This window comes from Cimex lectularius, unplaced genomic scaffold (assembly GCF_000648675.2).
Source record: "Cimex lectularius strain Harlan isolate CLEC.00 unplaced genomic scaffold, Clec_2.1 scaffold186, whole genome shotgun sequence".
Lineage (NCBI taxonomy): Eukaryota > Metazoa > Arthropoda > Insecta > Hemiptera > Cimicidae > Cimex > Cimex lectularius.
The window spans coordinates 900,656-916,609 of NW_019392979.1; the positions used below are offsets into that span (position 1 = coordinate 900,656).

Genomic DNA, 15,954 nt, shown 5'->3' on the forward strand with positions numbered 1-15,954 from the left:
GTTCCACAGATGTCGTTTGACATTCCGTGAGTATATAGAACTGTTAAATGGGAAAGATTGGTTTAGTTTGTATAGATATATTGTAGATGCGCTGAATTGCAGAGATAATTTTATGTTAAGTTTATAATTTGTATGTTAATTTAAGTTTTATTTGAATGTAAATATGTAAGGGTCAACTGGCAGACGACTAGATCATGCCATTACAAGTATTATTTTATTTTGTAAAAAAATGTAATATTTTGTTTTCTTTTCTAAATATACTTTTATAAATAATTTCAACGCATACATTCAATGATGATACAGTGATTCTGTACATGTAATTTGGATCCCTCCATAAACACTCAACACTTATAACAACACCTGACTGAATCAACGATACGTTCATAAAATGGAGAAAGAAAATAAACCTAACAAAAAGTGTAAAGTAAAGTGTAAGTGTGTGTGAAATAAATTTTACCTTGCGTAAAAGCATCTGTCCTTGAATATAAATGAATGTGAATGGCAATCCCCTAATGCCTACTTTGTGCATTATCTTGGACTTTTCATGGATATACGACTGTCTTGGAATCCCCACAAAAGACTGAAAAGACAAGAAACAAACGGATGCTATAAATTATTAAAACCATGCTGCTGTGATGAGATTTATACTCTTCCATCCATGGCTTATGTTCCTAATTCAAATTTTACATACATGACTTTGTATACATATTATTACACACTATATTATCTACAAAACTACAGTTTGGATGATGCCAGGGTGTTCATAACCTCAACGCCTTCCAAACATTCATGCTGATAAATACATTTGTACAGAGCCTTAGTAGCATGTACACATAAAAATTGAGTAGTTGTCGAGGATTTAATATTTCTCGGTGACTCACCCACCTATCACACCGTTCATTCGTACATACTAACTAGCCTATCTAAATTGACATGTACATGGGGTATTTTATATTCTGCCACAGACCTGTCTGCACACACACACACACACACACACACATTTGTGCCTATAAATCCATTCATATTAATTTACTATTGATAATAAAAAATACTGATAATAAATATAATAAAAATACTAATAATAATAAGCTTTATTTTTGCCTTTTAGGTCAGCCCTCAAAAGTGTAATTAATAATGATTGGAGGGTTGGAGTCATTTAGTCATTTATATACCACTTTTTTATGTTTGACAAGTTTTTTTACATGATACATGCAATATATTATAAATAAAATAATAACTAATAAGAAATAAATTGTCAGAATTTTGTACTTATGATGTCAAAATGTTGCACATATCAAAGGTCTATTTTTAAGTGTGGTGATTAGTGACTGTTAGTCGATGATTATTCGGAAATCGTGCGATGCAGTCTGGTGTGACATAGGTTTCAGAAAAACATTTTCTTAATCGTGCCAACGTTTCTAGCTTTATTGAGTGAGATCATCTTCAGGGCTCAATAAAGTCAAAACATTGGCACGATAAAGAAAATGTTTTTCCGTAACCTACGTCACACCAGACCACATCTCACAATTTTCGAATAATCTATTTTTAAGAAAAACAACATACCTTTAAGAAAGACATACATAATACATACCATAAAATATTTATTTTTATAGTGAAAAGTGGTTTCAGTAAGAGTGTGTAAGTTTCATAGAAGAATAGTTTTCTTTTAAATATGTGAAAAAAATTGTTTTATTTTTTACTTTTTTTATTCATTAAATAATTTACAAAGTTTTTTGCAACTGTTTTTGATTCATTAGTAATTATCTTTTTAGACAAGATTTGATTTTTTAAATTAATTAACACAATTTACTAAATATTACACAAGTGGATAGACACCATCACTTGCAACCCCACATTGGTTGTCCTGGTTTCTTGCCATCATGATGTAACCGTCCATTCCCCATGAAGTTCCCCAAGAGTTCTTCACTAGCCAATAGTCTTCATTTTTATCAGTAGTTCCGTAGCCGACAACAAGAACTGCATGATCCAACAAGTTCACATTGCATTTAGGCTCGTTATACACACCTGGAATTTCAAATAAAAATATTAATAAATATTTTTAATTATCTTATTTTGTTTTTGTGAATTACCTTCTTGGTAATTATGAAAACTGTGATGACTGGCATCAATAGCAATCGAAATGGGCCCAACAGTTGCAACAGCAGCTTTTAACATATCTTCGTCTCCGGGAGAAATAGAAACATACCCAAAATCAGTTGCACCAGAATCACTAGGGTTATATTTACACTTGCCATCCTAAATAATAAATAAATTTTATGAAAAATCATTCAACTAATTATTAGTACTATAATTAAAACGGTGCATGCCTGAGCTTCATAAGGATAAGACATTTCGGTATCAATGCCATTATTTTCTTTGATGTAAGTGAATGCATTTTCCATCAATCCACCGCTACAGCCATCATTTCCTTCTGTAGTTGTACAGTCGACTAAATTTTGTTCACTCAGAGAAACTAGTTTCCCAGTTTTTCTGTAATGTTGCCCTTCCAATGCACCAGTCTATAAAACTTTCATTTAGAATATGATATGCAAAGCAAAAACGAATTATTTCTTACCGTACTGAAAGCCCAGCAAGAGCCGCAATGTCCCTGGTCTTTCACTGGAGTCACTGCTCCATGTTTTCTCCAATCTACATGCTTTGGTAACTTTACATTTGCTGGAGGAATAAAATACGAGCCTGTGGGACGAGCACCATTTGTTAATGTGTGAGATTTGTTGAAACCATTCATTATATGAATAATTTCATGAGACAACTAAAAAAATCTCATTATTAAAAAAGAAAAATTGTTAATGTTAATACTGTTTATTACCATGTCTGAACGTGAATTCAATCCCAATTTGAATGAGACAAGTCCCTGTTCATATTTTGCATTATGCTTCGCAATGATGCTCTTGTTTTCTATGAAAATTTTCTTTCTATATTTTTCTTCTCGGACAGTTGAGTAATGTTTGTTATGTTGCAACTAAAACAAATTTAATTTTGTATTAAAATTTGGAAACATTTTATTAGTCAAGGTGTATACTTTGAAAAGATTCCATTCGTCTGCAACCAGTTCATACAAGCTAACTGCATTACCGACTGCTAAAATACTAGCAAATATTAAAAAGTTCATCTGAAACAAAAGTAGGTAGTGCAACAGTAATTTAAATATCCATCTGACCAACATACAAGTTTTATTGTAAAGTCATTTCTGGCATATAGGAGAGCTTAACGTCCAACTACTCATTGATGTCAAGGACGAGGGACAAACTACTTTACAACACTTTCTTCATATTATTCACAATTAAAAATTCGATGTGCTATGCCAAAGTTTGAACAATTAGCTGATGTGGCAAATATGATTCAGCCTTAACCACTTGTCCTCCGTAATACATTCATACAATTATAATTTGACTAAGAAAAGTAGCTTTATCTTAACATTTTTAAGAGTGGATGTGATTGCACATTTACAAACACCAGAAATTGTGAGGATAAATTAAAAAATAATGTTATAACATTATGCTTTATCGTAAAATATTTTTATTATACTACATATAATTTTGTAAAAATTTATATTTTATTAAAATTTATAAAAATAATTTTTATAAATTTGAATTTACTTTAGTTAGTTGAAACGAGACTTACTGCGAAGAAGTTTCTGATGTGTCTTAGAATGAGCCTTCTTGAAACTACTGCTAGTGAAAGTGAATTTTATTTTATATTCGATCCTCAAAATCAATGTTTGTAGAAAGTATCCTAGTATTTTCCAGTGTTTAAATTGCAAATATAATTAAGAATTATCATCGCTTGTACATAAATAATTAATTGTGAATTTCTAATCTCAGAAGGTTCAACATTGGCAGTTTGATAACTAAGTTATCATAGATAATGTTAAATTGAAGATATCCTTTGTATGAGGATATTATAGATGTCCTCATGGAAAAGTGGGGTTGAAAGGAAGTCAGTTACAACTTTAAAAGGACCGATTCGTTTTGCAGTTGGAAGAAGAAATCCACCCTTGGAAGCGTCAAAGAAACATCACAGTAAGTCAAGATACATTTTCTTATTCATTGAAAGAATGACATCTATTTTCAAGATATTAGTTGATTATATGTTTAACAGTTTCATGGCTCTTGCCAATGAGGTTGTACAAATTGTATCATTCTTGCTAATCTTTATTTTTCTCAGAGGGATCATCCTTTGGAAAAATGTATAAAATTGACAGAATTGTTAAGTTAGCATATTTTATTATTATTAAAGTCTGATTTTCCATTATTTATAATCAAATTCATTCTTGTTAGAATGTCAAATTATATTGGCTTTAAAGTTGAAGGATCTTAAAGAGTAATTTTAGTAAATAAAGATTTTTTTTTGCCGGCTAACTACCGGGTCATCGCCGGCGCCCCACATATAAAGCCTTCTCACATTTGTCTTCTTAGCTATCTTATGTGTACATTCTTTTCTGAGTCTTCTTATGCCTCGACTAAACAACTGTTGCCTTCCAATTCACCTAATAGGAGATTCGTTATCTTGTTTGTTGTACACATGTGATAAATTATATATAATATTTATACACATTTTCATAATTCACATTCATACTAATTTACTAACCTACACTACAACTAAATTGGAGGTCGGAAGATTATCGTGATCTTGCGGCCTCCTTTCTTTCACACTAATAAATACATTCAAATGGTATTTACAAATTCCACTCATTCACTAAACTATCCTAAGCTAAATTGTTTGACGGGCCTGTGCAGTACTCAATATTCCTTTCACGCATCGCTTCTCACGCTAATAAATACATTCACCACTACACTTCGGAAGTATAGTAACAACGAAATGCCAATGACCCGTCCCTCACATCATACTACAAATATATAACATACCTATACTAATTTGGTGGGCCTGTGAGTACTTGATATTCTGTCACAGCCACAGCCCATGCATACTTCGACATTCACGCAAATAAATACATTCATACAAATAGGGGGGATATACCACGTGTGGTGGGTTATATATAGACATACGCATTGATTAATTTTAGGTAATCAATGACCTTCAGTTTATAATCACTGTTGTGCTTAAGTACTTTCGTTATGTCATTGGGGATCAATAAAGTAGTTATTTTTACATCATTATTATTATATAATGATATATGTATAATGATAAATATATATGATATATTTTACGTCATTATATCATCCTTTATGGTATTTTATTATTTCTCATTGTTAAATATAAAAAATATCTGAATGGCATTTTTTTACAAAATTCTGTTTTTGATATTTTTTATTTGCAATTTAGAGTAATATTTATAAAATGAAAGTTGTAATAATTAAAATCAGAAATGTTATTAATTTGTAATTTTTGCAAAGCTTAATTATTTATTTAAAATTTTATATTAATTTCAAACAACTCACTTTATTTCAGATGAAATTTATCCTTCTTGTCGGAATTCTAGCTGCTGCCCAGGCTGCTAAGTTGTTTGACCCAGTGGCAGATGAATGGGAACTTTTTAAGGTATCTAGTTTTACAATGCAATTCACAACATAATAAGTGTTAAAAAAATTATTGTTAATTTAGTTGCAACACAAGAAAAATTACCTGAGTATCGAAGAAGAAGCATTCAGAAAGATGGTTTTTATTGAAAACAAACGATATGTTATTAAGCACAATTTACAATATGAAAAGGGGATTGTATCATTCAAATTAGGATTGAATTCCCGCTCAGACATGGTAATAAAATGCCTTTATAAACTCTTCCTGAATTATTGTTCTGTTGTAATAATTTAACTTGGTTGACTGTTTTAAGCTTTCTCATGAGCTCGCTCAATCATTGAATGGTTTAAAGTTTAAATCAAGGAATGATGTTCCAACTGTTGGATCATATTTCATTACCCCAGCAAATGTTGAATTGCCGACGAATGTAGATTGGAGAAAACATGGAGCAGTGACTCCAGTGAAAGACCAGGGAGATTGTGGCTCTTGCTGGGCTTTCAGTACGGTAAGAAATGATTTATTTTTGTTTGATGTTTCATATTCTAAATAATGGATTTCCAGACAGGTGCATTGGAAGGGCAACATTACAGAAAAACTGGGAAACTAGTTTCTTTGAGCGAACAAAATTTAATCGATTGTTCAAAAAATGTTGGTAACTTTGGCTGTGATGGTGGAGAAATGGAATATGCATTCACTTACATCAGAGAAAATGGTGGAATTGACACTGAAACTTCATATCCGTATGAAGCTCAAGTATGACATTTTATATTAAACTAGTTGGTTTGGTTCTTTTTTAAAATATTAACTTTTTTTTTAAAGGATGATGTATGCAGATATAGCCCACAATATAAAGGTGCAGTCGACACTGGATATGTCAAAATTCCTGAAGGGGATGAAGAAACATTAAAAGCAGCTATTGCGTCTGTTGGACCCATTTCAATCGGCATTGATGCAAATCATAACAGCCTGTTTAATTACAAAGAAGGTAATTGACCGAAACAAAAACCATCTACAACACCACCAGTGATATTTTGATTTACAATTCCAGGTGTGTACTATGAACCCGAATGCAGTACGGAAAATTTGGACCATGGAGTACTTCTAGTTGGATACGGTACTACTGATGATGGTGAAGACTACTGGCTAGTGAAGAACTCCTGGGGGACATCCTGGGGAATGGACGGCTATGTCATGATGGCAAGAAACAGGAACAACAGCTGTGGAATTGCAACTAGTGCTAGCTACCCACTTGTTTAATTTATTCGCCATTCTGTAAATAACAAAGTCAAATGTTGGGTTAAAACATGAGTGTATTATACATCATACATAGTACACTGTAAATTTGTGTATACATAATTTAATTGATTAAAAATGAAACAAAATATAATTTATGGGTTTATTTATGATGCAATTTATCCTAAAGCCAAAATAATTTAAGTTTTTTTAGTCTCACAAGTCTTTATATTTGCACAACTTAATTGGACTTCAATAACCAATAGAACAAAAACGGCGATTTTAACCAACACAAAAGAAGCTTTTTTTTAGCAATCATTGTTAATAAAATAAAAATAATAATAAATTTGAACTTGGCAAAACACAATTAAATTGTATTTATGGATTTGTAAAATTATTTATACCTTGGAAAACCGAGAAAAACCACGACGTCGAAACAGAAAAGCAATAGTTGGATAGTCCTATATGTTCTTGCATGAAAAAACAGGTAAATAACATATAGTTAAGTCACTCTACACGAACACAACGCTTGTAAAATAATTCCAAAAGTGTAAACCCTTTAGAAATTGTATTTATTGTTCAATGACCGTTTTATCACTTTCAATCTCATTCGGCCCTGATTCTCTTCCTGTCGGAAAAGTACAAAGGTTTGAAAAAAAGAAACAAATCAATTTATACAAATATTACCGTATTGGAAGTAATTTACATATAATACAAAAATAAATAGTTTCAATAAAAGACTTTGATAGAAAGGTACATATTTCTCATATATATTTTCGTGAAATGTGACGTTTTTCCTTATTTGTTTTTCTGGATGAACCCTGATGTAATAGCTGCATTTGGTAATTCTAAATGTGACTAGCAATTGATTTGATTGGTTAATGTTCTTTACTCATATGAATGTATGTTCACTCACCCGTGAACATATATGTGCGTATGACATCACCTAGTTTGGTGTTTTGGTGGCTCGGGTTCAGACTTCAGACCTCTTGGTCTTGGGAAGGCCGTCCACTGGAGCCGTTTTCGGCCGAATAGGGCCGGATGATCCAAAAGCGAAGAAACGAATGTGCACGCGTCCATTAGAACCAATTCGTTCGGTTTTTGGGCCGTGTACGGCCGAAGCACTTTCCGATCCAAATAAAGTTGGATTTTCCAGTCCTATTCGGCCGAATGGTTACTTCGACTTCAACTGTCAACCACGTGACATCAAACTCACCATTGTTTAACGCCGTTCTTTGCTTTTTGCTTACCTTTTCGTTTCGTTTTCATTTCGATGGATTGCTTGATTGATAAGTGCGGTTGAGGAGCAGGCTCTTGGGACATGCGTGATCCACTCTATCATCGGAGAGATATCCCCATGTAAGCTGTGGTCAAGGATAGCTTTAGAAATGGAACTTCCAATATTTTTGTTTATTTCTTTCATTCCATTTGTGTGTAAACTAAGAATTGTCGAGCAGCAACAAATCTTCTACATCCATTTGGGCTGTGTCGTAAACTGACGAAAATCGGCTACCGTGGACGACGGCGTTCGGCTATATTGCCGGCTATATTATTTGGTCAAATAGTTCGGCATCCGCACCACCCGTTAGGGCTCAAAGGGCTATCGACAACATTTCATTTGTGGAAATTTCAGCCCTTTTCCCATTCTTAAATACGTTCCCGCTTATTTACATACCTTTCACTCAAGTAATGGATATCCCTCCAACACCCTTTATCACGCATATAGATAGATACTTAGAATACCTTGTCAGATTGGGGATCGATGGGGTACTTGATATTCCTAAAACATATTGTATTAATGTAGTATATATAAACAATAGGATTACCTGCAATACACAAAACATCTATCTATTTCTCCAGAAATCGTAATAGGGGCTCAAAAAATTCGCTGCCGTACTCGAGTACAATTCTTATATCGGGCGGCATTCCTATATGGAACCAAGGAATGACATTCTTCACTTATGCAACCTTTCTCCGCATGCGGGCACATACGCGGCTTTGGCCAAAAAAGAAAGTGTTCTGTGCGTCAACCGCACATGTCCAATTTTGAGTCGCCTTAGGATGATCGAGTCTGGGTTTAGAACTCTACCAATCGTGCCCTTGACAAACAAGAGCTTCTCGACCACCAAGTCCACTGACGCAACCACCTTTTCTTTATCATATTCTTTATTGCTCGTTTAGCGTCAGCGTCGGATCGCGATAGGAAGGTCTGGAGTGTGAGCCGTCCTATCTTTCGTCGCATCTTCTGCAAACCCGTTATCTACCAGCCCGACGTTTCCACCCAGACAACCAGTACAGATTGATTCTTCCTATGAAAAGAAGAATTCTTCGTGGCTAGCATAGATATGATGTTGTAGTAGATTTGGCCAGGGTCGCTAATCGACTCGTCGTACAGCCAGAATGACCCAGGGCGGAGTCGGTAGGTTTCCCAGATCGAGTACCGTTCCTAGTGTTATTTATTAGTACGAGAAATTCGCCGAAGCGCATCCGAGTGCGAGTCAGTCGTAGACCTCCCTTAGTGGGCATCCCAGGACGCTAAAGAATGACTCCTCTTGGCCAAGAACCTGAATAAATGAGGGTAAGCTGCTCTCTCCGAATTTCGGCGGCAGTTCTCCTAACACAGTTAGGGCTGGACAAGGGACTGATTATAGAACCTATTGAGCATCGCGATGCGCGTTTTCCTGGCCGAGGAATATGCCAAACAACCTTATTGCAGCACTTTAAATGCTTTTAGTATCTCCCTATCCGCACTACACCTGAAGTGACCAATATATTTCAGCAGAGCAACGGTTTTTCAAGCAACAGACTTCGGCTGTTTCGATGAGTGACTGCAATCTGAACTTTTCATCAAACATCAAGCCGAGGAACCGCACTTTCTTCATGCATCGAACTGAGGCACCGTTAACCGTCAATGATTGGACCAGTTATTTTATTATTTTTGCTGTTTGTTCTGGAATATACGTCAAAAATGATGGCTGTTGAGGTCTAGCAAATCATCCCAATAACGTTAATAGCTTGTCGATATCGACAATTTTGTGTAGTGTCATTAAGTGATATTTTTAGTACTATGTTTTTGGGTAACACTTGACATAATTCATTATAAATAAAAAATTCTGACCACCTGTTTTTAATTTTTTTTACATTAATTTTTTTAATTTTTACATATATTTTGAATATTTGATACACTTTTTAAAGTCAATTCAGCAAAATGTGTCATGATTAAGAGTCGCTGACGATAAAAAATACAAATAAATGAGTAATGACAGCGTATGACACATTTGATTTTTTTTTAATGCATCATGCTTTCTCATAGTCGATAACTCAGAATTTGATTTTTACTTTATATAGCCAGCATTACGTTGAATTGAGTTACTACCAAGTAGATTATTCACATTTCATTTTATAATATATGTATTTGTAAAATTAGTCTTAAATTAAACTAATTTAGTCAGTAGTTTTGAACGTGATTAGATTATAAATCTTTAAAAATAATATATACATTTTGTTGTTAGTACACAATTCACTTCGTTTAATGATTAAATCACATAGATGGATTAATATTACTAATTATTAGCAAAACCGATGATTATTAAATGTACAATCTGATAACTCTGAATTAATATTCCATTGCGTAATCAGATTTTTTTTGCGAATGAAAAAGCAAAATAGGGGAATTTAATTACGCGAATGTGTTTTTTTGTGTGCATTTTAACAAGGAAGATAGATGTAAATTGTGACTGCGGTGATATACAAAATACGATAATTGTTCGAGAATTCGTTCATTACATTCCAAATGCGTAATCACGTGGATTTTTTGTTCCAAAGGAAGTTTTATTTATTTACAATTTATTATTTGAATGTATATAAATTAAATTTTGGAATGACACATTAGGATTTTTAAATATGTGGATTCTTCTTTCTCTTTCATTTGTTTTGCCTTCGGACTACTTTCCTCCGTCTCCTCGTGTCGTCTCGACTGACAGCTTTCATGCGGATTCCATCATTTGCTACGTTTCATAAACGCCTCATTTTATTTCTTCATTCATTTCCTCATCGCCAATTTAAATTTTTTGCCAATTCCACGTTTCTCAGGACATAAACCATAAAAGCTCGGTTCGGATGCAAACTACAAATCGTAAGATTATTCAGAAATCATGAGATGCGGTCTGGTGTGATGTAAGTTTCAGAAAAACATTTTCTTTATCGTGCCAACGTTTCGATCTTTATTGAGATCATCTTCAGGTTCCGGGATTTACAAACATTGTTTAAATTTAACAAATACATGTAGGATGTGGAAAAAAGTGAATTTATATTTATTTGTTAAATTTAAACAATGTTTATAAATCCCAAGCCCTGAAGATAGTCTCAATAAAGATCGAAACGTTGGCACGATAAAGAAAACGTTTTTCTGAAACCTACATCACAGCAGACCGCATCTCACGAATTCTGAATAATTATCGTCTAACGGTCACTGATCACCACACATAACTATTTATAGTACATAACAAGGTGCACATTACGCGGAAATGGATTACGACCGTCTGCTGGAGGTCGGAACGAAGTTTTAAAAGCTAACAGAACATAAAATTTCTGTTTCTACTCTCTCACTAGAAATACTTTGATTGAATATAAAAAATATATTTTGCATTGTATAAATTCACTTTTTCTACATCCTACATGTATTTGTTACATTTAAACAATGTTTGTAAAACCCAGGCCCTGAAGATGATCTCAATAAAGATCGAAACGTTGGCACGATAAAGAAAATGTTTTCGGAAACCTACATCACACCAGACCGCATCTCACGATTTCTGAATAATCATCGACTAACGGTCACTAATCGTAAGTGTGATGGAGGAAAAAGAAATACAATAAAAGAAAAACTATCAAAATAAAAACTACTGGGGTTCTAAGTCAATAATAAAAAAAATGAAAGGCATGGAAGTACGATAGGCAATAGAATAAAACATCAAATGTAAAAGATTTTTTCTTCCTCAGATCACCTTATCTATCATCTATTTTCGCTGTATTTATCAACCAGATTGAGCCTTGACGCATGCATACACTTCAACAGAAACAATTATTTTTGTTGTAGTGCCCCTTCTAGGATCTAGGAGGGTACTAATTGGTGATAATAAGGAGTTCCTGTTCACGTTTCATTCAGTTGTTGCTTCTTCAATACCGAGGCAGTTTCGGCCACTTCAGCCTTCTCCAAAATCTGCAGACAAGATCATTCCATTTTTTTCATGAAAGAGTGAAGTTTTGTCGTAATCCTGAGATCGTTTCAGCTGGACGAGAGTAAGTTAAGGAAGGATCTTTTATCATTGGATAGTGTATACATTATTAACTCGCTTACATACATGAATTAATTAAATTACCATGTATTGGAAAACCGGGGACAAGTTTACTACAACAAAAGGACAAAGCGGCTTCTATACAAGAGAATGTTTATCTAGAAAAGCCTACAAACAAAACACTACAACAATTAATATAAAGCACAAAATAGAAGTAGCTACAATTACGTGAAAAAAATGTTTATTTTATAATCTCAAAGAGCAATAATCTCATTTGTACAAGAAACTTCATGGGCAAACTTCATTTATCAACACACTTTCACGGAAATCTTAGGTAACACCGTTTTAATCGATGTTCCTCAATTATTGATTTTTGCTCATAGATTATTATATGATTTTACTTATCGACTGTTAATTTTCTATTTTCGTTCACTCCAAAAAGTTATCAAAGTTCTATGTTCTCCCACGTTAGTCTGTTAGTCTCAAAGATGATCAAATGTTAATATTTTCATAGACCTTCGATTATTTTATTTATCTATAAACAATCTTTGACCAAAACCCTCCGTACATTTTTTAAAAATTGGTTGTCAATGTTCGATGTTTTTCCAGTTATTGTTACACTTTTGATGTTTTTGAGTTGTGTACGATGATTTTTTTTAGCATTGTTCAATTTTAGATGCTTTTCCATAGATCTTTTTTCATAATGCAAGCCTAAATATAAATTATAATCCAATTAATTAAGGTTTTAAGTTGAGATAAAAAAGTCAGTGTCACGAACGGGATTCGAACCCACGATCTTCGGCTTGATACGCCGCTACTACGACTTTTTTATCTCAACTTAAAACCTTAATTAACTGGATGATATTAATTGGTCAAGCGGACCACGAAAAATAGTGAATTTAATCAATTATAATGACTAAGGTGTTTTTCACTGCTTTCTCAAATTTCAATAATATCCTATCCTGAACCTCTGCTTCAGAATGAGATGCAGCAACGAATTCTCGGAAGTCAGAAACAAGCAGGCGACCCACAAGGGGCATTTTTGGTCCAATTCTTTATACGATTAATACTGCTGACCTACATGTACACCCTAATACCATCAACACCTACGCGGACGATACCGCAAATTTGACCTCTATCTCCAAACATATGCAAGTTCTACTTTGAGCATATCGACTGATAATAAAAAGTGTACTCAGTGTACATTCACATTGAAAAAAGTCAAGAGATATTGATTTCCATTCAAGTCAAATACGTAGGACTTTACCTAGACAGCAGGCTGACGTGGAATCCCCACACGCGACAACTTAACTCCTAGAATCGAAATCCGTCTTGACCGTCAAGACTCAACTAAACTTAAACAAGCCTTCACTGCGACCACTTTGGACATACGGAGTGGAACTTACCTCTGCTAAGCAATCGGACATCCAGATCCAATCCTTCCAATCAAAAGTCCTCGGATAAATCGTCAAAGCTCCTTACTACATCACTAACCTCACTATCCAGACCTCAACATTTCTTCTGCCAACGAATGACCCGTTTCCGATTCCAAAAGTTTCATGCCAACCTCTCGATCCATCCTAACCCTCACGTCAACCTCATTCCCATCCCGAGAACCCGCCACGTCGAAATCGACGACGGCCTCGAGACCTCCTGCCGTGAGTGCGAGAAATGGCCGGTTTCACATGGCATGTGTCTTCCGGGTGCAGCACTCGCATTGCAGGCATTTACTGACTAAAAACACGTTTTGTGATCACATTTGTAATACGTATAGGGTACAAATAAAATTATAGTTAAAAAAAAAAGTAATCATACTCCGTTTTTCTATCCTTCCCTATTGATCGAAATGTTTTTTATACTTTCAGATAGAACAACAATAGAGAGAAACAACTCCAAATTTTGGGGTAAAAATCATTGAGTTTTCTAATATTTATATCCAAATTGTCTAAATGAAAAATGAAAATTTTATTCTTAAGGATTTGTATGTAGGATTCCAATGTACTTGAGGGGAAAAAAGTAATTTTATTATTTATTTTAAGAAAAAGAGACATGTATTTATAGTTGTGTAACCGAGATAACCTATAGAAGCACGTTTGGGGTTTTAAATAATTTTTAAATTTTTATTGAATATTATATTGTTTTATTGTTTTTAATTAACTACACACTGAGCTTCACCTAATTTTAATTATTATTATTACATATGCAGTTTCTTGTTCTCCAGATACATGTATTTAAACACTCATCTAGTTAAAGTAAGCTAAATAATAGTTTTTTGTAATTTTTTTAAAATGATATAACACGTTTCTAACGGTGATATTTTGCTAAAATAAATAGGCCCTGATGATGACGATATAATCGTCGAAAGCTCGGAAAAGACTTAAAGAGTTTGTCGTTTCTGTTGTGACCTCATTGAAGATCCTTTTGTTCAAGTTGTTATAACATTAATCATTTATGATTTTTCCTTCTTGAAGGTGGTGAAAAAAAAAAAAAAAAAACAGTTTTTATCACAACGTTTCGGATTTATTTTAATCCTTCCTCAGGTGAGTTAACGCAATGGTTAAAACAGTGGTCATCAGTCATTAATATTTTATAACAGTTTATTTTAAAAAAGAGCCAGTTTTAATATTTGAAAATATTAATATAATTAAATAGAAAATATTAAAACGTTTCTTCGGAGTCTGAGAGACTTAAATATGTACCACATAGGCTCTTTTTTAAAATAAACTGTTATAAAATATTAATGACTGACGACCACTGTTTTAACCATTGCGTTAACTCACCTGAGGAAGGATTAAAATAAATCCGAAACGTTGTGGATTGAAAGAAAAACTGATTGTTGTTTTTTTGAGATGACCTATTATCCCGCCATCGAGAAGGAAAAATCATAAGTTAAACTGTTGAGGTCGAAATATAAGAAAACATCGTTGCTCTTATTATGAATTGACTTCATCATTAATTATGTTTACAATATTTCTCAAACGTAAAACAAAGGCTATTTTTTACTTGGGTCTTTCCAGATTACTGGATAGCCCAAATATTGACATCCCACGGAGCATTTCATCATTATCTGCACACAACGTGCCATATGTATCAATTGCCAATCGAATGATGACGATGATGTCAAAACCTGACTTTTGGCCTGTACAAGATACAAGAAACAAAGAGAGCGTTTAAGAAATTACTTCCCTCAGAGGTAAGCAATCATCCAAGACTTCAAAGAATTCACGTTCATGGAGGGTTTTGCAAGTTGCAATATTTGATAAATTATTTATTTCTCCCTAAAAAATGAGTTCTATATAAAATTGTTGAGGGTTGCTTGGTTTCTGCGTATTTATTAATATGTGTTTTTTACTGTTACATATTATTTATTAGCTGATATATAGTGGATATTTGTAATATATATGGTGATTAGTGACCGTTAGTCTTTGATTATTTGGAAATCCTGAGATGCGGTCTGGTGTGATGTAGGTTTCAGAAAAACATTTTCTTTATCGTGCCAACGTTTCGATCTTTATTGAGATCATCTTCAGGGTCTGGGATTTACAAACATTGTTTAAATTTAACAAATACATGTAGGATGTGGAAAAAAGTGAATTTATACAATGCAAAAAATATATATTTTATATTCAATCAAAGTATTTCTACTCACTCAAAGTGTTGGTTTTCTGCGTAACAGCTACGCAGAATAAAAAATATATTTTTTGCATTGTATAAATTCACTTTTTTCCACATCCTACATGTATTTGTTAAATTTAAACAATGTTCGTAAATCCCAGGCCCTGAGGATGATCTCAATATAGATCGAAACGTTGGCACGATAAAGAAAATATTTTTCTGAATCTTACGTCACACCAGACCCCATCTCACGATTTCCAAATATTTTTTTTCAATGGATACCAGGAACTGGAGGAGTTCCTCCTGAGCC

General features: G+C 33.6%; 2 protein-coding genes and 2 long non-coding RNA genes across 5 annotated transcripts in view; 2 read left to right on the forward strand and 2 right to left on the reverse strand.

The window, feature by feature from the left end:
* Positions 1–1,664: 1,664 nt before the first annotated feature.
* Positions 1,665–5,510, reverse strand: LOC106665227 (cathepsin L-like). 2 transcript variants are annotated; one of them, XM_014391497.2, is made up of 7 exons: positions 5,424–5,510; positions 3,044–3,133; positions 2,831–2,983; positions 2,576–2,773; positions 2,328–2,519; positions 2,091–2,256; positions 1,665–2,025 (listed from the first exon to the last, which is right to left on the reverse strand). In XM_014391497.2, exons 2-7 carry the CDS (start codon positions 3,131–3,133, stop codon positions 1,817–1,819), a joined length of 1,008 nt encoding a protein of 335 aa, XP_014246983.1. In that variant the 5' UTR covers positions 5,424–5,510; the 3' UTR covers positions 1,665–1,816. The 2 variants fall into 2 exon arrangements, with proteins under 2 accessions (XP_014246983.1, XP_014246984.1); XM_014391498.2 differs by lacking the exon at positions 5,424–5,510 and adding an exon at positions 3,646–3,698.
* LOC106665228 (cathepsin L1-like) lies at positions 3,936–6,772 on the forward strand. The gene is made up of 7 exons (XM_014391499.2): positions 3,936–4,043; positions 5,434–5,523; positions 5,587–5,739; positions 5,816–6,007; positions 6,064–6,255; positions 6,322–6,487; positions 6,551–6,772. Exons 2-7 carry the CDS (start codon positions 5,434–5,436, stop codon positions 6,757–6,759), a joined length of 1,002 nt encoding a protein of 333 aa, XP_014246985.1. The 5' UTR covers positions 3,936–4,043; the 3' UTR covers positions 6,760–6,772.
* Positions 6,773–8,037: 1,265 nt separating this feature from the next.
* LOC112127951 overlaps positions 8,038–15,954 on the reverse strand; it is a 181,407-nt gene continuing 173,490 nt past the window's right edge. Inside the window, exons 2-3 of the long non-coding RNA XR_002910795.1 lie at positions 8,411–8,515; positions 8,038–8,335 (exon numbers count right to left, since the gene is read on the reverse strand). This is a non-coding gene — a long non-coding RNA (uncharacterized LOC112127951). The remainder of the gene's footprint in view (positions 8,336–8,410; positions 8,516–15,954) is intronic.
* On the forward strand, positions 11,826–13,833 carry LOC106665230. The gene is made up of 2 exons (XR_001340283.2): positions 11,826–12,033; positions 13,009–13,833. It is a non-coding gene; the product is annotated as an uncharacterized LOC106665230 (long non-coding RNA).

Bases quoted from the DNA above. Each gene is read 5' to 3' on its own strand.
- LOC106665227 (XM_014391497.2), bottom strand. From the start codon at position 3,133: ATGAACTTTTTAATATTTGCTAGTATTTTAGCAGTCGGTAATGCAGTT. The intron at 2,520-2,575 runs GTAAGAAATAAT...AAAGTTTTATAG, and splicing joins CTTGCTGGGCTTTCAGTACG to ACTGGTGCATTGGAAGGGCA. The intron at 2,026-2,090 runs GTAATTCACAAA...TTGAAATTCCAG, and splicing joins TTTTCATAATTACCAAGAAG to GTGTGTATAACGAGCCTAAA.
- LOC106665228 (XM_014391499.2), top strand. From the start codon at position 5,434: ATGAAATTTATCCTTCTTGTCGGAATTCTAGCTGCTGCCCAGGCTGCT. The intron at 6,256-6,321 runs GTATGACATTTT...TTTTTTTTAAAG, and splicing joins CATATCCGTATGAAGCTCAA to GATGATGTATGCAGATATAG. The intron at 6,488-6,550 runs GTAATTGACCGA...TTACAATTCCAG, and splicing joins CCTGTTTAATTACAAAGAAG to GTGTGTACTATGAACCCGAA.